General features: G+C 41.3%; 1 protein-coding gene across 2 annotated transcripts in view; it reads right to left on the bottom strand.

The window, feature by feature from the left end:
- The window catches only part of LOC103760233 (transmembrane protein 132D), a 236947-nt gene that overhangs the window by 138302 nt on the left and 76282 nt on the right, over positions 1-22363 (bottom strand). For both annotated transcript variants that reach the window (XM_018076205.1, XM_018076206.1), the window contains exon 3: positions 8229-8375. In XM_018076205.1, coding sequence (XP_017931694.1) covers positions 8229-8375 — 147 coding nt within the window. The remainder of the gene's footprint in view (positions 1-8228; positions 8376-22363) is intronic.

The raw sequence follows: 22363 nt of genomic DNA on the forward strand, positions 1-22363 counted from the left end.
GTAGAGGTGGAAGCACCACTTGCTGCTGCAGATTACCAGGCAGGGGGAGGAATGAATCACATTACACACTCCTTGCATGTAACCCAAAATATCCAGTGAACACACAGACAGCTCTGCCCATGGGATTCTACACCTCAAATTTCTGTCCTGCTTCTGATTTTTACATGTGTGTATATCAGAATCAGCTACATCCACAAGGACAAGGCATCCCATTCTCCTAACAACACCTGATTTCTTCTATTGGCATGGAAGTCAACAGAAGCTCTTCAAAAAGAGATCTAAGACACACTACCAGTTCCAGAGAACTCTGTATACTAAACTCCTGGGAGGGAAGGTTTTTCCTGACTATAAAAAAAAAAAAGCAGCCTCTGGTGCAAGTTTCCTCTGACGGGAGTAGCTGACAGATGAGGAGTTCCCTGTTTAAATCCTGCTCTGTCACACTTCCCACATGACCCAGAGCAAGTTATTAAGGCTTGTGCAGTTACAGGGGGTCATAAACCAACACAGCAGTGACTTCTGCATTGTCTCAGTGATCAGCTCAGTGCAGCTCCCTGCTGAGTGTATCAGCTCATCCTGAGCCTGCCCATGTAACTCCATTTCACTGCAAGCACATAAACCCTGATAGACAACATGTATTAGAGTCAGAACTGTCCTTCAATTTATCCCATGTCCTTTCTGTGCTTTTATCAAGCCCTACTACACCCCACTATGGGTGGTTAAAAGCCCAAGAGGTGACCAAAGTGAAATAATTAGAGGGTGAGTTCTACCTGCATCATCAGTTCACATAAAGCACCCACAGATCTTTAATATTGCAATTCCAGCTTGTTCATGGCATTGATAAATCTGTACATTAAGAGTTGAAGCCATAAAATAACTCAAATGCCCAGTGAACTTCAGCCTTGTACTTGCAGCTGGAATTTATTTAGGATTTGTTTTACAGTTTAGAAGGATGCTAGACTGTATTACATAATTCTGTTAACCTTCTGCTCCACGCTTTGTTTTATGTTGACCTAGATGTGACAGATAGATTTAATGACTTTTTCATCCAAAACATGGGAATCCCCATGCTCCAACAGCAACAAGCAGATTTTCAGCCTCAGCTCATATTTTAAGTCATCCACTCACTTCCCAACTCTTTGAGTAATTAGTATTACTTCTTACAAGATTTCCTCCAAGGAAAAAAAAATCAACAGTACCATTAGAGATATTTTCACAAGACACACTTTTGCATTTAATATTAGATTTTTAATAGACAGGAGATTACTCACTTGCTGCCTCTTTTGTAATAGGGAACAAACTGGTTTTGTCCCACTGGAATTGTTATTTTCAGCCTCTGGGCTACTAAAGGTTTGAGAACTAGAGTGCTAAGTACCACAAACCCAGAGCAAACATAATGATGATGAATCTTGAAGGTTCTTAAGGGAAATCATTCATCCTCGAATTTAAAATTATATTTATTACACTGGGTAACACCAGGGTAAAAACAAAGACACTAAATATGCATGAGGTTATCCAGGCTGTTGGAAATAGCTACTTCAGCACAATACAGAAATACCCAGAAAACCCCTGCATGTCACCCAAGGAGAAAGAGAGAAGAGAAGACAAAAGCCCCTCTGTATCCATGAATTATCTGCCTTTTCTGTGACTGACTTCTGTCAGCAAACTACTTAGGCTTAGACTGTTTCCCTCAAACTATCTGATTCCCAGTTCTCCATGCCAAGAACTCTCAGTGGAAGGGAATTAACCACCTGACATTATTTATTGTTTGCAGATTTTACAGAGGCAGATCAATTAACTGAAGAATTACAGCATCTTCAGAAGACTCCCTCTAGACAACTTTTAGCAAAGTCATGCTGAACACTGTGCTATAGAACCTCATTTTATAGAAGTACTATATATATATATATCTCAAAGAAAACAAGGCTAATTACCAGCACATCACAGACAGCTTTGTGTCTTGAGAACCTCTTGAAATGCCAAAAATGCAGCTCTTGACTACTCCCACGCAAGCATTAGAATTTTCTACAGCTACTTGAGCACAGGAATCATCAGAATTCCTCCCAGGACTTCCCAGGTTCATCCAGTGAACCTCTGAGCTATCACAATAACTTGGTGGAGACAGCACACAACCTTTTCTTGAATTCCTAGTTAGAGAATACTGAGTACCTGGTTATACAATAAATTTTGGGATCATTAGAGAACCTCCTATATGAAGTATCTATGGATCCTATGTTCAGTACTTTCACATCATCACAACATATAAACTCTTAGAAGCCTGGAGGTTTCCAAATAACTGGAAAGAAGGAAAAAGAAAAACCCACACTGTACAAAGTATGAAATTCTAAAACTACCCTGGGTAAATATGTTTCCAGCTGATCATTACCCATATTTCTCAGAAGTATAAGTGAAATTATACTCTAGTATTTCATATTTTCCATGATTATTTTTATATGTAAAACAAGCGTCAGTAAGATTTAATCCAAAAACACAAAGGGGATAACATGCTTTCAGATGAACTGGGACAGGAAATTAAATTCATCCTTCCTTACAAGCACACATCCTGCAGCCAAAATTCCTCCTGTTCAAAGCTGTACCCTGGGGTCACAGCTGAACGAGCTGGGAGAGGTTACCCTGATGCTGGCATATGTGAGTGTGGAACTGGGCCAACTCGGAGTAAGAAATGCTTTCTCAGGTTGTCTTCTGCTGTGCCACTGCAGAGAATACAAGATTCCTTCCAAGGAAATACAGAGGTGGACCAAAGAGCTGGATGAGGCAGCTGGGCTGGAGGTGGTGGACAGGTATTGCTGTTAACATAGCAATGTATTCTATGTGGAGCACTATTTTAGTGGATATTCTTCACCCTGCATTGCTAAAACCATAGAAAGCAACAATCTGAGGCACTGCAGTAGATCCTGTCTCTGCCCTAAAACTTTTTGGTGTATTGTTACTCTTTGCACTTGACCACAGAGCAGAATAAAAGCCCTTATATTACCTCTGTGCTTATCATATTGCCCTCTAAAGAGGTGGTATCTGACTTTTCTTCCATTCAGCACAAAAAAATCCTACAGATGATGAAGGGATACCACAGGGGTATAAAAAGCTACAGGCACTACCAATAATCTCCTTTAATTTCCTGACTGTTCAGTCCTGTTGTGAACTGTTATGTCAAGTTACATTTTAGGGGTACTTCACCTTTACCAATTTCCCTGGGATGATGCTCTGAATCTCACCAAGGGCAGGCAGTTGGGAGATGGTAAATGCTACAGAACTGTACATTAATATTTCAGAAGGATAATCACTGAATGAGGGAATCATATTCTATTTTCTTGAACTGCTTCAAAGGACCGTGTCAGCAATTCTATGCTAATTGCCACCTTTCCCATTTCCAATAACATTATGCTCCAAACCAAAAGAACAGGAATAGCCTTCCTCTGCAAGGAGAACCCTAAATTCAGCTGAGATTAAAGGGAATCATCTCTGCAATGACAGCTGAATTTCCCTGTGCCATCTCCCTCATGTACATGTCAGAGAGACAGGAAGAGTCCAGCTCTAAGATGCCAGAAGGCCATCTGCATGCCTTTGAAGTGCTTTCTTGCACTTTATATTTTAAACAAATGACTCACAAACAGGTGAAAAAGGTGGCTAATAATGCCTTTCTCTAATAGCTGTTGGTTAATATTTCATCTCTTTCCTTTTGATTTGATTCAAGATGATAGCCATAAACATTTTCTGTAGTGTATTAGCATTGAGTGGAATGATTTCGAGAGAGACCCAATTTCTTAATAAATAAAATAGTTTTCTGTTTAAAAAGTGAAAAAAGTGGGTCAGCCTGTAAAAGAATAATGCACTGAGGTTTGGTTCACTCAAATTTATTTTGCCTCAACATCTCACAGGGTTCTCTCTCAGAGGGCACATTTAAGTTTTAAAATAAGAAATAGAAGCTTGTGACTAATTGCTTTCAAATAGTAGAATGTAAGCATGACTTCTGAGATGTTCAGTACTGTCACATCATCACAACATATAAAGTCTTAGAAGCCTGGAGGTTTCCAGATAACTGGAAAGAAGGAAAAAGAAAAACCCACACTGTACACTGTATGAAATTCTAAAGCTACCCTGGGTAAACATGTTTCCAGCTGATCATTACCCACATTTCTCAGAAGTATAAATGGAATTAAACTCTGGTATTTCAGAAATTAACATATCATATCTGCTTGATAATAGATACCTTAATGTACTACATCAGCATCAATGATGAGGGAATAGCAAATTTTTTAGGGCTGAATAATTATTCCTAGAAAGCAATTTTGAAACCACGTAAGAGGTATCTCCCTTCTCCCTTCCCTCCTGTTCCCCCAGTAATAAAATTTATCATTAAAAAATGAACAGGAGAAACCTTTTTTGCTCAGAATTCACATAATCAAAGAATTTCTTGGGTTGCCATCAAAATACCCAAAAATACAACCTAACCCAACCCTTCACCCACTCTGAGTGTCCAGCTTTTCAGATATCCTCCTTTAATATGCCCCATCTGAAAGCATACATGATTTCTGCAGTCTTTTTCTTGCTTTTATTTCATCACAATAAACTGAAGCTCATGTGACTCCCACATGATGTGATGTGACAAAACACCTCGGAATTACTTTTACTACATCGTGCGGTTTTTTTCTCTGATTGAGCAGAAATTTTTCTTTCCAAGCACTAAAATACTTCTTGTTGAGAAAGTCATGGGAGCACATGGATAGCAAGGTAAAAAAAAATCACGGCGATCTAAAACATTAAACTATTTTTATGAGGCATTTTGATGAACACCAGCAAGAGACATAATGTAATTATTGTGGCTATTAGGCTGTTATTTATGTTAAATGTGTGGCTCTTGTTGGCTTCAGAAGTGTTTTAGCACTACAACACTCTTGAGAGTCTATCAAATGTACTGGCAGATGCAACAAGTAAGAGAATGAAGCAATAGCTCACTGCTGTTACAACATGAAAACTAAATATTAAATAACTACATTTGAAAAGGAGAAATACAGGGCACTAAGGCTAATGGCATGAATGTAATAGAAAGAAGATGTTGTGTAGGAAAATCAAAGGCAATGTTGCCATACATTTTCTGTCTCCTGTTATTATCTAATATCAAGTTAATTTCTTCTATTATAAAAGTGTTAAGAAAATTCAGCAGTGAAATACAATATCATGAATAAATGAGACACGCAGGAACAAACGAAGGATATAGCCCAGAAAATACTGTTATTGTCTCTCACTGTGTCAATATTATCACAGACTGATTCAGTCACTTGTAGTTCAAACTGAAAATAAGGTTCTCTAACAACAGCATCAGGTTTCAGGCAGCTTAAATCAGGAATGCCTTCAATGCTACAGAGCTGTAACCCAAAAGTGCAAGAGGAAAAGCATCAAAACAAACGCTATCCTTGCTACATTTCCAGAAAAAAAAACAAAGGGAAAAGGAAATTACCAAGCAAAGCTCATCCATGATAAAATTATTTGGAGATAAGGCAGCAAATGATCATATCCAGACATTAAGGTTCTACTCAGAGATAGCCAAGCTTTGTCTATAATTATTTTTCACTTGGTTGAATCAACAGCCTCATTCCTGCCATAAGCACAGAGAACAGCAATGTAATGGAATAATCAACATTTAGACCCAAAACTATAAACACGAATAAAATATTTTAAGAGGATCATGACACCCATTAGTATCACATCAGAACATCTTGCTTAATGCCTCCACAGCAGCTATGGACAGAGGAAAGCACTATCAATCATGTTTTGCAAATGAGGAAAATCCAATAAATCTTTATCTTTAGCCACCTCAACAATCATCCAAGCCCATCCCACCTGGCATGTTTCCAGTCCAACAGCAAACACAGAGGAAGAACAGTCAGGAATCCACATCTTCCACTTTTGACTATTCTTCTTTTCAACCATCACCAGCACAGCAAGATTCTCCATCCCAGGTACAGTGAGAAACAGCACCAATCCAAGAAAATATTCTGAAAAGGCAGTACTCCTTAATCTCACTATTCTATTCTATTCTGTTCTATTCTGTTCTACTCTATTCTATTCTATTCTATTCCATTCCATTCCATTCCATTCACCTCATCACAGGTTAAGAAAAAGAAAGACCAGCCAACTTGTGAAGGAAATAAGTAAAGCATGGTACATATCAGGATGTACCTCCCTGATTCAATCAGTGTTTAAGTGTTTCCCAAGTCACATTTCTGAGCCACTGGTTAATTCCCATGGCACCATTTTCTATTTGGTTTTTTGGTCACCCGCTTGACGACAGAGGCACGGAAGATTGATGCTTCACAGGGAAGAACAGAAGTGCTGTACAGATGCTACAGGTAGTAAACCCATCTAATCATCTCATGGGTCAACACTTAAGAGTGTTACAAAATTATTATTGCCCCAGAATGAAATCAGAAGAACTGGGGAGAACTTTGCAATTGCTTCACCATCAAACTGGAACACTGTTGCAAGCCCGTAATAAGCGAGGCACGAGAACTTCAAATCCTATTTGACAGATGGGCTTAATTAGTTATTCTCATACAGACTCACAATATTTGCTGTTAATATTCCTCCTAAAACACCCTGCTGGCTGTGATAATATTTATATGTTAATCCTGTTACGATGAGCCTTCGGTGCCAAAACCTCTCCCAATAAAATGAGGGAGATATTTCCAACCCCGCCAAGGAAACGGCTCCGGTGTTCGGGTTCAGTTTGTCACCCCACAAGTGCCTCCTTAACCCATGAAATTACACCTGTCACAGTGAGTCAGCTTTATTAACACTAGTTTCTGATCCGTGTAAAACTATCAGAAACACGGGGGTACTGAATCTTTAGTTAATTAACATTGCCACCTTTGCATCCCTGTGATCGGATCTCTGATTTTTAAGGGGAAATTAAAGAATGTGCAGACAGAGTTTGCCTAATTTCAAAGTGAACTATGGAAACAAATCATCTGGTAAGAGACACCAATATTTAACTGTTATCCATTGTGCCCATCTGGTGGCATCAAACATCAACAGAGCTTCCCCAAAAATACTGAGCACGCTCTCTTTCCCCACCTAATACCTGAGCTTGCTTCTTAAAATGAATAGCAAAAGAGATTAAATTTAATGATGAAAACAACACAGTGAATAATACATTGCAAATATTTTTCACTCATTTGCAAACTGTGAGGATGTTATCAAAAGTGAGAAAACCACAAAATCTCAGCTGGGAACTCGGGTGGAACAAGTCAAACCAGAAGTTACAGGGGAGTAACACACATACCTTGTTTTCACTTGATTTTCTTCCCAGTAAAATCTGATATGTATATGAGCTCCTATTTCTTTTAATAAGCAATGCTTATACTCAGCATGTGCAAATACACAGAACCACAACCACTGCACGAAAAGTGGCATAATAATTTATTTTTCTGTGTACAAGGGGTCATTTTGAAGGTTTGCTACTGAATGATGAATAGTGAAGGGAAGGAAGCTGCCAAGATTCAATTCCCCCATGAGCTTGCTTTATATTTTCCTGCTGAGGAAGAGAAATCAGGCAAATGCACTCTATGGGCCCAACAAGATAAAGTGTGATGGAAAACTCATCGTTGAAATAATCTTTGATTTTGATCCAATGCCCATCTCAGTCAATGAAAATATTCACACTCGCTTCAAATAGCTTTGAACTGTGATTTTAAAGAATCTGCCTGACAGATTGTGCCAGACAGTAGGAAGCTCTGACCTTGGCATACATACACATTGCTTCTTTGACCAATGAAATTCAGTCAGGTATGAGACAATATATGGTTTAGACGAGAAAAAATCAGGATACTGTGGCAGAGGAATTGTGTAGAATCTGAGTTATAATAAGTAGAAAGTGATTTATACCATGATTATGAAAGGAAATTTTTTCATTCCTCTTTTCTTTTTTTCAAACTAGCCACAACCAAATTGTAAGATATGAAAGTTCTTCTAAATAATTTGTGAAAACAGTATTTCCTGCTGACTTTTAATTTGAGTATTAGCATTGAGTAGCATTCTGTTCAGAGTATATGTGGTACAATGAGCAATGCAGTACAAAATAAAGACAGCCACGGCTTTTCCCAAAGCATTTTCCTCATCCACCACAGTAAAACTTATTAAAATCATGGCAAAATGCTTTGAGAAGGGAAAACAACTGTCAGTTATTAAAAGAAATACTGCTAGAAATTACCTACCTGCTTTCAGAGGCAGCAGATTTCCTCTGGCAAACAATAACAGCTGGTGCATATTTCCCAGTATAATCCATGCTCTCTCTGATGTCCCACAGGTAGGGGCTGCTGGCTCTCACACTGAAAACATTCACACCTTTCTTCACCTTTGCCCTAGGAGAACAAGAAGATGTTTAGATGGAAAATGTCAGCTTGATCTGTTCCTTTTCTCTTCATTAATGCTCTCGTTGCTGCCCCACAGAAAATGCCACAGCTCATCAGGGTTCGACAGCGGGACAAGGGAGGGAGATGAGAGAACTAATTAAGAATTCCATATTTTGAAGAAATGATATCAAGACAGAAATCTGATTGAACTGATGGTAATTACAGCTTTATTCATGGTGAAATTACAGGGTGGATGTGTTCTGGAGAACACTCCTCACTCCTGCTCTGCCATTACCCCCTCTGTGGGCACCACTGAGCATGTTGAGGCCCTCTCTTGGCTACAGGTTATTGTACTGGAGAAGAAAGCACCATTTTTATTGTAAAAGAAGTCAGGTTGTTTTTCTTCTAGTGAGGCCTCATATTACAAGCAAAATCTACCCTTTTTTTCCTCCCTGTGGATTACTCAACAATGACATTCTATATCTTTTCACGGTCTTTTTGAGCCCCAATATTTCTTCATTTCAATACTGTCAGGTTAATTGTTCTGTCAGCTCTGAACCTAAAAACACTTAGAAATATTTTTTTTTTTCCTAAACCAAGTGATTTCTTTGGAGGTCTGTCTAACCTATAAACAATGGCTAAACAACAGGAGAAGCTGTATGGCAGACTGTTGCCCCCATGACAACTGGACTGGCTCCTACTGAGAAGTGCTTAGCATGTGCTTAGCATAATTCTTCTGGGTTTGATTTTTAAAAAAATAACAACCAGAATAATAACCAGAAGTTATGAGCCAGAAGTGGAGAAGAGGAACTATATATAGAGAGATAGACTTTTAAATATCTAATTCTTTTTAGAAGGTGTTGCATTCCCTAATTCTGCCTCTCTCTTTACCTAAATATGTATCTTAAAGCAGTACTGAATTAGTCCACAGGTATATAATGTTGGCCAATATACTGAATTAGGAGTTTCTGGTGTTGTTAACTTTTGGTTTCTGAATGTGTTTACAAGAAGCCCATTGTGGTCAAACAGCCTTGTATGTGAGCTGTCAGGAAATGACAGTTTAATTATATTTGCTTAAAATCTCATACTCAAAATCCATTCAGTGCTACGGCGAGTTCTCAGTTCTGGGCAAAAAAACTCAAAAAGGTATGTGATTTTTTTTTTTTGTATAAACAGCTGCTGCCATGCAGAGTTGGTAATATCAGTAAAACAAGCAGCATCAGCTCTGCCTCCACATGAAATTACTAATGGAAGTTTTGAAGGACAACATCCACACAGATGTTTTCGGAATAAAAAGCCAAAGAATTCCTTCAACTGCCTCGAACAAAGGGGGTTATATCTCATTTCTTCTACCACTAACTCAACAGCAGTGGCTGTAATTTCTTTAGCACACCTGGAAGAATAAATACACGAAGGCTGCCAATTTTTGTTCAAGTTCTTCTATGCTAATTTCACGAAATGAATTTTAAGCAGGTGCAGTTACTGCTGCTAAACCTCAGACATCCCTCAGGACAAGAGATCAATGGTCAAAGAAGAGTGGAAATTAAACTACATTCCTGACTTCTCAAGAGAAGGAGGCAGAAAAAGGCCACACAATCTGGATGAAACATTTTTCAGCACATGTCTTTGGCTAGTCCTGGTGACCAGCATCTGGTCCTGCCTTTCTGTTCCACCTCAAAGAAAGGAAAACTTCTGAGTGTCAGCTAAGACCAGTGATAGAAAAATTATTCCCACTTCACAGGGAAATGAGGGTGGCTGAGATGCTTCCAAGCTAAGCTGGCTGTGATTAAGAAACCCACCCCCACCCTCTTCCAGCTCTGGGAAGGGTTTGCTGTAGTTGGTGATGGCCAAGAGAAGGTATCAGTGTGGGATTTGGGTGACCTGAGTTTATGGATTTGAAACCCCTCAATGGGTGCAGGATAGCACCCGAGTCACTCAGAGCCAGACACTGCTGAGTGAGGGGCTGCTTTCACTGCACAGTCTGGAGCTTCTGCTGCAAGGTTGGCCTCTCAGCTTTTCAACAACAGATTATATTGACCATACAACAGCTATGCTTTTATAGGTTTTATTAACAAAACTGGTAGGGAATCAAGAAAAAAAGCAGCCTTAGCCCAGAGCACAGCCTGCCTTGCTCAGCTGGCACACAGGCAATAGCTGTACTGCAGCTGAAAAAGCTGTGCAGGGTCTCAGTACAGCTCAGCAAACACTTACACACTGAAAACTGAAATGTCTCACTTTTATCTTAAAAAGCATTAAATAAGAGTACAAATTCAGACATAACTGACACCACCCCCTTGTTTTCTGTCTGGATTCCTTTAAACGCCAGGGTGAGGAGGTAAACCAGAAAAAGGGACACAAAACCAGTAGGACAAGCTGAGTTTGTTTATACCTGACATTCACTTTATCCAGAGACAAACTGCCATCCTGCACTAATTTCTGAGGTTTCAAACAAATGCAGATTCTTGTGTACAGCTCCTTGGGGTAATTGCCAGTCTGTGGATCAGGATTTCTTTGAAGAGATAAGGTCTAATTTAGTCACCTATGAAAAGCACCAACCCCCTAATTTTACTGAAAACAGTAACACAAGATTGTGTTTCTCTACAGAATTAGAAGTTAGGAACTCCTTTTGAGGAACCAGATTAACATACTTCTATAATTAGCACAGAAGCTTCAATTCCTTGACCCCAGGAAATGTTTTTTTCCTCCAGTATGTCTCAAAGCTGTGTTTTCCACTGTTGGGCAATTGTAGAATTTTATTCACCCAATGCACAATGGCAGCAGCATTTTGCAATTACCGAAGAATGACCTGGATGAAACAGGGTTAATAATAACTGAAGGTACATTTTTTGCCAGCAAATAAAACTGAAGATACCTGAGGTGAAAAGACTATGACTGCTGCCAGAGCTCAATTACTTTCTTGCAAATCTGCTTTATTGAATTGCATGGCTGTCACAGGGCACATGGGGTCTTCGACCCCTCAGCTGCTCTCCAGAGTGCTCATGAGACAGCCTCTCAGTTCAACCACAGTTCAGCCTAAGATTTCTCAGCTGCAATACACAAAAAAAAGGTGTATGACAAAGCTTTTTCATATATTTGCTCACACTTAACAGTCTAAGTACAACAGATTGTGCATTTGCTCAAAACACTGTGGCAGAGCTGCAGTAAGTAAAGTTTTCGAGTATTTTGTGCTCAATTTGGGCCAGATTCTACTTTGCAAAGAGAAGGAAAGAAAGGCTGCAAACATCTCAGTCGTGGGCTGGTCTTGGGTTGTTTCTTTTCTAACAAGCAGCCTATCCAAGTAAACACCTCCATAGGTATTCCTACAAGCTGTTATTTACCTCTGGATCACTGCTCACAGCGCAGAACATCAGTTACTGAGGCTCCTGAGCAGCTCACCCCTTGCACCAAATCAATCATGGCAAACAAAGCCCTTGGGAGTCCACAACCCCTGAAAACACAGTCAGTGCTGACAGGGTACAAGTCAAGGGAAGGGAGAAGGAAAAAAAAAACCTGCTGAAGGAACTCCCAGGATCAATACATCACAACTGAAATCAAGGAAATACATTACCTAAGTGCATAAAGATAGTGATTCCCAATTCTATCTCATGACCCACTAAACACTATGTTTACTCTAGTGATAGAAGAGGCTGCAACTCCAATTAAAATGCAGGCAATGTCCTCTCTCATTTATCAAAGTGTCTGGTTTAGCATCTCCCAGTCTTTGCAGTTTACAACCAGTTAGCGCTTAGCTTTCAGCCCATGTCATTACTGCGGGCTGGTAATGGCTGTGAAATTGTTACTTAAGTGTTGTATAAAGTGGAACAGCTGGCTGGTGAAAAATAACAGCATTACAGCACCCGTGCTGCTAAGTGCCACGGTACAATGTCACAAAGTGTCTGGTTTGAAGCACCGCAGGGAAAGGCAGAGACGACGGAGAGATCACACACACAACCTCGCCCTGGGGACGTGCAGGAGATCAAAGCCAAGGAGTGTGGAGGGGCCACGGACACCCTGCCACAGGCAGGACTCCCCTTTCTACGTTTCACTCCCGACAATGTCCTGCACGCAGCGTACAGACATCACACATCCCTCCAGCCCAACACAAAGCGCAAACAAACAGGGAATCCAACCCTTAAACAGCTCTAAATAGAGATGCTTTAGACCCATGACATTGAATTTAGGTTTTTTTATTACTGTAAGCGCTCAGGGCAAAGATCTGCGGGAACCTTTCATGCTCCTTCCGAGGAAGCGGAATACTTTTAACATCAAAGGGATGAGAAGAAAAGGGAGGCTGTTAACAGAGGTGCTACCACCGGGTATCATCTTGTCACCAGTGGCGACTAGAAGGTGGCAGATAAATCGTGTGCAGAGGGGGACGTTTCTGAGAGCTTCTAGGCACTGCACAGGCACTGCAGTGGGCTCTGAATTCGCCTCGTCACCATATCTGCCCAAAGCGTTCCAGGAATAACTCAAAGGGGGTTCTATTTTTGTTTATCTTCAGTGCTTTTTTTCCTGCCCAGAGCCTAATCTTAACCCAGCGATGGAGAAAGAACAAAGCAGTGCTCAGCTGTACAGGATGGCAGCCTTCCCTTTGCTAATGTCCACCTCCTTTGGACAGCAGTGACAGGAGTAAGAGGGGTGGGAGAGGCTGTTTTCCCCCATCAGCCCATATAAAACTGAAGACAAGAAAAATGTGAGCAGAAATGGGTCTGACCAGAGCTTTTCATGTCATGAAACAAAGAAATCAGGTCAGTTTTTACTCACTGGAAAGTCAAATGCTGATCTAAGTCAGCAGCAGAACATTCCCTGGAAGAAACCCTGAAAGTATTCACAGTCCTAACCTGTAAATGGCCAACGTTGCCCAGAGCCCATTTCTGCTGATGGCTATGCCATGGGTTGCTCTGCACACAGGCTCTTTCCACTGACATCACCTCTTGATCCAATAACAAGTTACTGCTGCTGGAAGTGGAAACATCCAGTCTGTCCCTCCTGGAGCTCCCCTGTGCTCGTTTGGAAGAGACTTGAAGAGCAAAAATAGCCATTCTCCAGATGCCAACCATGAGCTGACAGACCTCATCAGGGTCTTTCTGAAGATCAGAATTAAATGTCAGGCTTAAAAATCAGGTAGTGTGGGACCAGATGCTACCATGGGATCTAAAATCTAGATAGCAATTTTGGAATGACTAAGCTGTAGATCTATTCAAAGAATTCCCAGGTAACTGTCTCTTGCTGGCAAATGAGTGCAGAATGATCACTGTTAATGCTCTGGGAACATTAAATGCAGTCATCCTCTGCAGTATCTGAGGTCATTCTGTTGCTGTACGTTGCTTAAATGAGACCATTTTGATACCAGAACACTTCAGTCTGACATTTACATCCTGATGTTTCACCGCCTGCACAGAACCTCCTCCCCTCTCAGAGGCTTCTGTGCTCAAAGAATCATATTAAAATGCACTAAAACATCAGGAAGCAATGGAAAACAGCAAGAAATTTTCTGTCTTTACTTCAGGACAGCCTTTTTTAAAGTTTTGGAGTACTAAAATTAAAGGCAACATAGGAAGGACAGTTTTTTGAATGCTAGAAAAGCTCATAAGCTCATGAATAGCACTGGAATGGGAATTATGTTAGAGAGCACATCAGAATTAACAACCATATGAGGGTGAAGCATGGAGTCAAGCTCCCTAGTGAAAGCAAAAACAAGAGTTAATTCAAGGTATAGCCACTCCCTTTGTCTTTTCACTCTCCCTAGAAATCCAAACTTAGGGCAAACTCTGCACCTGTTTGAGAGGCCCTCGATAGATCAGGTCAAATTAACCATTCCACAGTGCAAGGAGGACTGGCTGGAATTTGTGCTTCCAGCATCTCCATTTCAAATTTTATGTACAGCATTAGGGCGCCGCTAAATTCATACACTTTAAGGCCACACTCTTCTTTTGCCTCCCGCTGCAGCTTCATTACTTTTTATGGCTGGAGCTAATACAGGACAGAATTTGAGCCCGAAAGAGATTCATCTCTTTGAACATCAGTCATTGAGAAAACTCAGCCCATTTTTGTGGGACTTGGGGCTTATTTGCGGTGAGCGAATGAAAACCGAGCGTAAAAACGCTTCCTGGATCTCTATCCATTATGAACCCCTGAAGAAATTTAGACCATTAGAAACAAAAATTGTTCCCCTCTCAGGAACAAGCCTTCCTAACCCTTTCAATGGAAGCATTTGAGAAGGGCCCATTTAAGCAAAGTGTCTTAGAACTGACTGAACAGAACTGCACCTTTCTCGGAGCCACAGGAATGACATATCACAAAAAAATAGGTCATGCAGTGAGACACTTCATGCTAACCACCTGAATGGCTGGTTTTAATCCCATTATTAATTTTGGCATGGCTAACAAAAGGCAGGATTTGGATGCTGTGATTTAGTGTGCAGAGCTGGCTTCTGCAAGGCTTTTTTTTTGTTCCGTTCTCCCCATCGAATACTTGATGTACAAACCAGTGTTGTCAGTTGTTTTCAGAGAAGATGCCTCAAAGTTTCTTCAGATTACACTAATAGTTTCACTGATTGAAAATCCACAGCAGAAGAGAGTCGGGAGTCCCTGAGATACTGATGGAGTTAGAATAATTTATAGAGAGCGGTCTAGCACAACATAAGCTATTTAAAACTGTATGATATACCCACAAACTCTTATTAAGGTCTGTGGTTTTCAGCCCTGCGAGACAGAAACCGGTTATCATTATGCATCACCATGAAAGCAGATTAAAATTAAATCAATCTGTTTATCTATGGGTTTGCAATGCAGCTTTTCCAAGGCATAACAGATTCTCCATCTAATTAACATTTCAGGAGGAAAAACCGTTCCACCCAGACACTAAGCCGCCCTCATTCAAATGTAGATATTACAAAAACAGAGCCCAGGTGGATTTATAACAAAATTTAATTAGTGAAAGGGCACGAGACCCATTTAGGCTTGAGAAGTTGAATCGTGCATACCAGGAGTTCAATAAAATAGATCTCTCTGTAATATGTATCTCTTGGACTGGATAAAATTGCCTATTGCGCTTAAAGTTTGTGTGCATGCACACAGGTGCATATGTATGCACACCTGACACACGGATTTAGGTTATATTCAAAAACAGAGTCCTTGTCAAAAACATGGTTTGCAAGATGTAAAACACACGAGCCTCTGGAGAGCTAAAAGGAAAGGATGCATACAAATCAATTTAAAGCAGAATCAAACACGGAGCTTGTACCTCTGACCTCTATTTACTTCCCAGACAAGCCATGAGAGGGCCCAATCCTCAGTGGGAAGCAGAACTGGATCCTTGTTGGTTTTTTTTTTTGTTTTGGTTTTTTGTTGTTGTTGTTGTTGTTTTTTTTTTTTTTTTTTTTTTTTAGAAAGATTCTGAATTAGAGCTGAGGAAGGAGAGTTTCAGAGATATATGAGATCAGACCAGCACGCTGTGCCCCCCTGGGACTCCAGCAGTGATCATCTTGGGGTTCCCAACACGCACAAAGTCAGGAACAGGTTTTTCAGAAATCTTCCTGGCTGCATCATGACCAACAGCCTGGCTGGTGCACAGGAATGGATAACTGGGCAATAACCAGCAGCAACACCAAACAAAACAAGACATTTCTGTATTCAGGAGTGGGAAGGAAGGTGTTTGCTTACAGAAATGAACGACAAAGATAAATAGTGCTGCCTGCTGATTTAAAGAGGTTGGGAGCCCCGTGGACTGTTTCCAAATACTCTTTCAAAAACAATGGCAAAAAAATATTATGTAGGGTCTGAAGTCTTTCTAAATTGCTTGTAAAAAAAGCAAACAATGCATCACATCCCTTTCATCCCTGGCCAAACATCAGCAAAGCTGTTACGAGCACAGCCTGTGCAACCAGCAATTTTTTTTTAAATTAGACTTAGATTTAAGAAAGGATAGGAAAAACAAAGCACAGCACTGGGCACCCTGTGCTGTGAAAAGAGAGTGCCATTTGCCCCATTTCACAGGTGAAAAACATTGTAGGAAACAGTTGCCATATCAAAACGAGCATGTGAGTGAAGCCGTGGGCAACCCCCAGAGAACCATCTAGGCCACAAGAGGAGTGCAATGACAGATTACCCAATCATCTGGTGCAACTGGAGTAAAAAAAGAGCATGGAATAACAAAATGGTATTTAAAACCTTTTTAAAGAGCCGTAGGGACATTTATGTGTGTGTTTTAGTACATGTACATATGTATTTTTATGCTGAGTGGGCAAGCAACAAGTGCAGAAATCCTTCTGGTTCACTTACACTGGCTGAGAACGTTGAGCACAGTGAGAAAAGAAGACAAAGCTGCTGAACTGTGCACTAGAAGTCCTCCAAAACAAACACTTGAAGAGGCAGGAATAGACCTATATATTCTCTACATATACCAAGAAGCAATGGGGGTGGGAAGACTCATTCTTTGGCTTTATCTGCAAAGCAGTGTCTGGTACAGGACCTTTTGTTTTGAAGTCACACAATAAGAAGCAGTTTTTTGAGGGATGCAGTTACCACTGCAGAGCTGTGACCTGGCTAATGACCTTTTAAAAGCATTTGAAAGGAGGGATGCTGCTAGCAATCAGAACTGCAAGAATTTTGACTTATCAAGGAGATCAACAGCCACCACCCACCTGTCAGATGTTCAATAAAAAAAAAGAGTGTGCACCTTAAAGCACATGCTTCAAGGCTGAGGTTAAAATGTACAAGCAATCACAGTAATACCAGAAATGCAGACATCTCAAAAGAATGTCCAAGAATGTTCCTGTCCTCTCCCAGATAGGTTGAGCCCCACAAACACTTTGTGAGCCCAATGTTCCTCCCAGGGAGGGCTCTGCTCCTGCAGCCCAAGTGCTCAGCACCGAACCTGCCCTTTCACACCTTCACCTCGGAACTCAGAGCTCTCCAGGGAGGGTCTGGTGCCTGGAGGTGATCTGAAAAATGTTCTTTACTAGAAAGTTTAGTTCAAACTTCATAAGCAGGATGCTTCTGAGGTATTTCCAGATGCCGTCCTGCTGCAAAATGAGATGGCAGAACCACTGAGCGACGGAAGGGAACATTACCTCGGCAGCGCTAACGAAGAGCCATCAGCAAAAATGAGTTAGCACTGTTCCCTAGCAACTTCTCACAGCTGCAGATAAAATCATTTTCTGGACATCACAGAAATTGTGAATACTTAGTTCTCTTACACAGGAATGCTCTCATCCGTTGCCTACGTGCAGCTCCCTCTAGGAGGTAACACAGGAGCAATTTATGGCAAGCTGGACCGTTACATTAGCTCGTCCAAAAATTTTAAAGAAGACCTATGGATATACATATGTGCTGTGTTTGCCCTTCATTCAATGACATGTATGTCAGATGTTCAAAGAACAGCATCTGAGACAGAGAAACCCAGCGTATAACGGTCTTTGCTGTGAAAATCCTGAGCCTGAAAAGCCTTTTTTCATAAAGGCACTTCCTCACTCCTGGGAGCAATTCCACTGATTCCTGATGGCACTACTGAAGGTTTAGAGAATCAGGTCTACAGTAAAGAAAATGTAAAGTAAGTGCATAAATAAAGGGTGCAGATTCTTTAATGGACAAAAAAGCCTGCATTGCTCTGACGAGTTGCTATCGGCACAAAATAGATATTCACTAAGCAATTCAAACAGGGATTTCTGTTATATACATAAAATCCAGGCTGAACACTCTACCTCTGTACTGACATATTTAACCATCTCTCTGTCATCTGCACGAGTGGCTACCAAAGCAACATTTGCTAAATAGTAGCAAGGAGTTCTGCTGCAGGCAAAGCCTAATAGCTCAATGAAGCCACTGATGCAGAAGGGAGTTCAATTAATACAAAAATGACACTGCTCAAAATTATTCTGTGCCCTTAATGTAGGGTACATGCAGTGTTGTCTGTATCCAGCTGCAGCAGCTGACTCCAGTGCATGTCAGAGCACAGCCACAATTATGATTTTAATGCTGGAAGAGCCACAGAAAAAGGTTTGGCTGATCCAAGTAAGCAGAAGCAGAGATAACTTGGAATTACACAAAAACCTCCCTGTTGATTGCTCTCCAAGACAGAGCTACTTTGGAGGAACACAAAGGCAGCTGGTAATCCTCTCCACATATAAATCCTGAAAAAATAATAATTACATCTCCTCTCAGCCTCGAACTTCATGCATATCCTTGGACTGTTTTATTCTATTTGTGCACTTCAATATAAGAAAGATGAGAAGGAATGAGAGACTTCCCATCACAATTGTTCTAATGACCCTACTGTGGAATTCAAATGTGTGAGAACCTCCCAATGTCCTCCATCACTCCTCAAAGTTAAATACCATAAAACAGAATATGGGAACTTAAAACATGGACTGAGCAAGAATTATAGTGCACATGCATTTTTCTTTTATATTAAAACTCTGTAGCCTTAGACAGCACAGTTTTTGGAACCAGATTGCTCTTTTGAAAACAGAGATTTTAAAAAATTTTAGTGAGCAGACATGCAGGAATCTTACTTGTGGCAAGGACTGACATTTTTTACTTCTGCAGCAAAAGCCCAGTAGCAATCAGTCAAAAACGTTAACGCTCTAAATCATTTGCCACTTTTTAAAATTCTCCAGCAAGAAGTGACCACTAGGCAGTTATTTATGAAAGGAAAAAGGTTGTGTCCCTGGCTGCCAGCTGGTAGGACAAAATCCACTTAGAAATACAAACTGTTTTATCAGGCAACTGAAACATCAACACAATGGCTAAATGATAAAGTGCTGAGAGTCATGAAACACGTGGAGACTGGAGAAACCACGATGGAGAGAGAAAAGTTGCAGAAAAGGAGCTCAGGAAAATAACTTAAATCCTAAATTTATCAGACATCGAGTTTTCCCTCATTCTTTAAACTGTGAGAAATGTGAGCCATGGTTTCAGGAATCCCTGTGCTCCTGTTAGACAGTCAGGATTTTACAGCATAACACTCCCATTCAGCATGAGAAACCTGTAGGGTTGTAGTAAGGAGGAATTTAACAATCTGCCTGGGGATTAAGGCATCACTCAGACCCAGTAAAACCCCAGCACCTGTTTGCTCAGAGTTGCCTCTGATGAATTAACTCCTGTGCTCTTGCCAACTGGATGCAAACTCACAAACTCAAACCTGTTTATGGGGTCTTGACAGGTTTGATAAACTTGTGGTCAAAACTGGTGCTCAAAACAGATCCTCCATGTCAGCCACGTGCAGCAATCCTCTCTCTAATGTGCACTGGAGCAAGGCTGGGCCACGCACTGTCCCCACCCAGCCTGGCTCTGGGGACCAGGCAGGAGCTGCAACACCCTTCAGGTCTGTGATCAGACCTCAGAGAGCACATGGCAGCACAGGCAGGGCTGCTGCAGACTCTGGCACCCAAACTCAAGCCTTTGTGTTGCAGACTGAGACAACAGAGGTTGCCTGTTAAAGTTCCAGCAGACCCAGCAGCCTCCCCACAGACCTCAGCACTGAGGGTGTCATTCATTCCTTTCCCTCAACACATGCCATGAGCTGCCTTCAGTGCCAGAGTTTGCAAAGTATCAGTCAGCAAAATATCAAAGTAACATAATTCAATTTAAAATAACATTTTAGCTCATTATTTCAATTATTCCTAATCATCTCTTTCAGAGTTAAAAGGAAACCCTGGTCTTCAAAATGTTATTTGCAAGAGATACTAAAACTAACAAAAATAAAGCAATGTGGCAGATTCATATTTACAAACGTTCACTCATTTCTCAACACTGCTGTGAAGTGCACCTATTTATTCCACGATATAATAGTATACTTTAGTTCTGAATAATTGGGCTTGAGCAAACAAGAGAGACAGAGAAAAGCAAGGAGTCTTGGAGAGCCCTGCAGAGCAATGGGCGAACACCATGTCTGTGCTAGAGAGGATTCTGTGGCTGTGCCTGCTGCTGTCCTGGCCCAGCTCTGTGCTTTGATGCTCCTTTAGCTGATGGAGAGTGTTTGGTGACCACATCTTCTGGTTTAGCTTAACTGGAAAGGAATCCCACTTGTGCACTTCACACTGCTCTGTATCATGAACAGAGAGGGTAAACAAGGGACTCAGTCTGAGAGTGTGCTCAGGCTGCAAACTGAACACTAATGTTTACATTCCCAGTGATGCTGTAGAATGCTTAAGAGATAAAAATCTGCTACCAAAACCTGAATGTGACTGAACATTACCCATTAAAAACCCCACTTTTCCAAATAAGATGCCAGTAGCAGCAGAGGCCTCTGTGATCACCCCCATACCCCTTTTCCCAGCCATGGTCTTTGGCTCAAAATTTGTCTTCATAGCAACAGCCTGAGACATTCAGTGTGTTCTATTCCCATCAGAGTCTCTGTAGAAGCCTCAGCCCAGCTCTGTGACCCACTGCCACATCACAGGCAATTCAGGTTGACAGAATACAATACCTGTTGGTATTTTGATAACTGGGTTAAAACTCACAATATTGAAAAACCTACAAAACCTAGTTGAGCTTTCTAACACAATAGACAAAAGTTAACAGCAGGTTTATATTTGTTTGAGCCTGAGGATAAAAGTCCCACAGATGAAAACGGGGCAATGGAGCCAAGCTGATTTGAAAGGAAAGTCCCCTTGTCCATGAGATCCTTGGTACAACACAGCTCCCTGGAGATTTCTAATGCAAAAGCAGAGCTGACCCATCCCCACTTAGCTTTTAGTGGTTTTTTTGTGGTGTAACCCAGCCCCACACAGTCATTTGCTCACTCCCCCAGCAGCAGGATCAGGGAGAGGATTGGAAGAGTAAAAGTGAGAAACTTGTGGGTTGAGATAAAGACAGTTTAACAGGTAAAGGAGAAGCTGCACACAGGCAAAGGAAAACAAGGAATTCATTCCCATTTCCAATGGACAGGCAGATGTTCAGCCATCCCCAGGAAAGCAGGGCTCTGTCACATGAAACGAGGACTTGGGAAGACAAACACCATCACTCCAAACGTCCCCACCTTCCTTTTCATTCCCCCAACTTTATATGTTGACCATGATGCCATGTGGTCTGGAATATCCCTTGTGTCAGCACCTGGGGACAGCTGTCCTGCCTGTGTCCCCTCCCAGCTTCTTGTGCCCCTGCAGCCTCCTCACAGGTGGGGTGAGGAGCAGAAAAGGCCTTGACCCTGTGTGAGCTCAGCTCAGCAGTAACTGAAACATCCCTATATCATCAACCCCATTCCAGCATAAATCCAAATCACAGCCCATACTGTAAAGATAATTAACTTTACCTCGGCAAGAACCAGCACATATCTGTAGGCAATTGGTGAAAAGCAAAGTAACACACACCATTCTCACCTTTGAGACTGTTTTAGGGGTTTTGAGGGGTTTTAATGAGCTTTAGACAGGGAAAGGGCAGACATCTGTTTCATAAAGAATGTTTTCCCAGCTGTGGCTGGAATTTCAGCTGCATAAAACCTGCACATTCTGAAAACCACACTGTTTTATTCCCAAACTGCAGAGAGGTAAAGGATGAATCAACAAACATGGCAACGAAGAATTCAGCCCACAGCTCAGTCAACTGCGATGAAATTAGCACTTCCCGAGCCGTTTTGCACGCTGATTCTTTAAACAGAAAGTTTGCTTTGAAGGCCTATTTCAAGTCCACGATAAAGGTACCTCTGCATGCGTCACACACCACTGAGCATTCCTTTGAACAACTGCCTTTGCAACTCCAGGCAGTTTAGAGAGAGACTAATTAAACAACTGCCCCTGCCATCGTGGGTCCTACTGTGAGGAAACTGGTGATGACACGACACACGTGCTGCAAACCAACCACAAAAACAACCATGGCCTGCCAAAGGGCTGTGGAGGAGGAGTGACAACTGATGGAAGTATTTAAATCTATTCTTTATCAGCTCTGCAGTGGTGGCATGTGTAGAAAGATCCCCGAGACTTGGGACCCCCAAGGTCAGGAAACGTGGAAAAAGCTGTGTATTATTTCAGTAAAAAAACCCAACCTTTCTTATGGGCT

Source organism: Manacus vitellinus, unplaced genomic scaffold, assembly GCF_001715985.3.
Source record: "Manacus vitellinus isolate BGI_N305 unplaced genomic scaffold, ASM171598v3 scaffold_31_pilon, whole genome shotgun sequence".
NCBI classification, from domain to species: domain Eukaryota; kingdom Metazoa; phylum Chordata; class Aves; order Passeriformes; family Pipridae; genus Manacus; species Manacus vitellinus.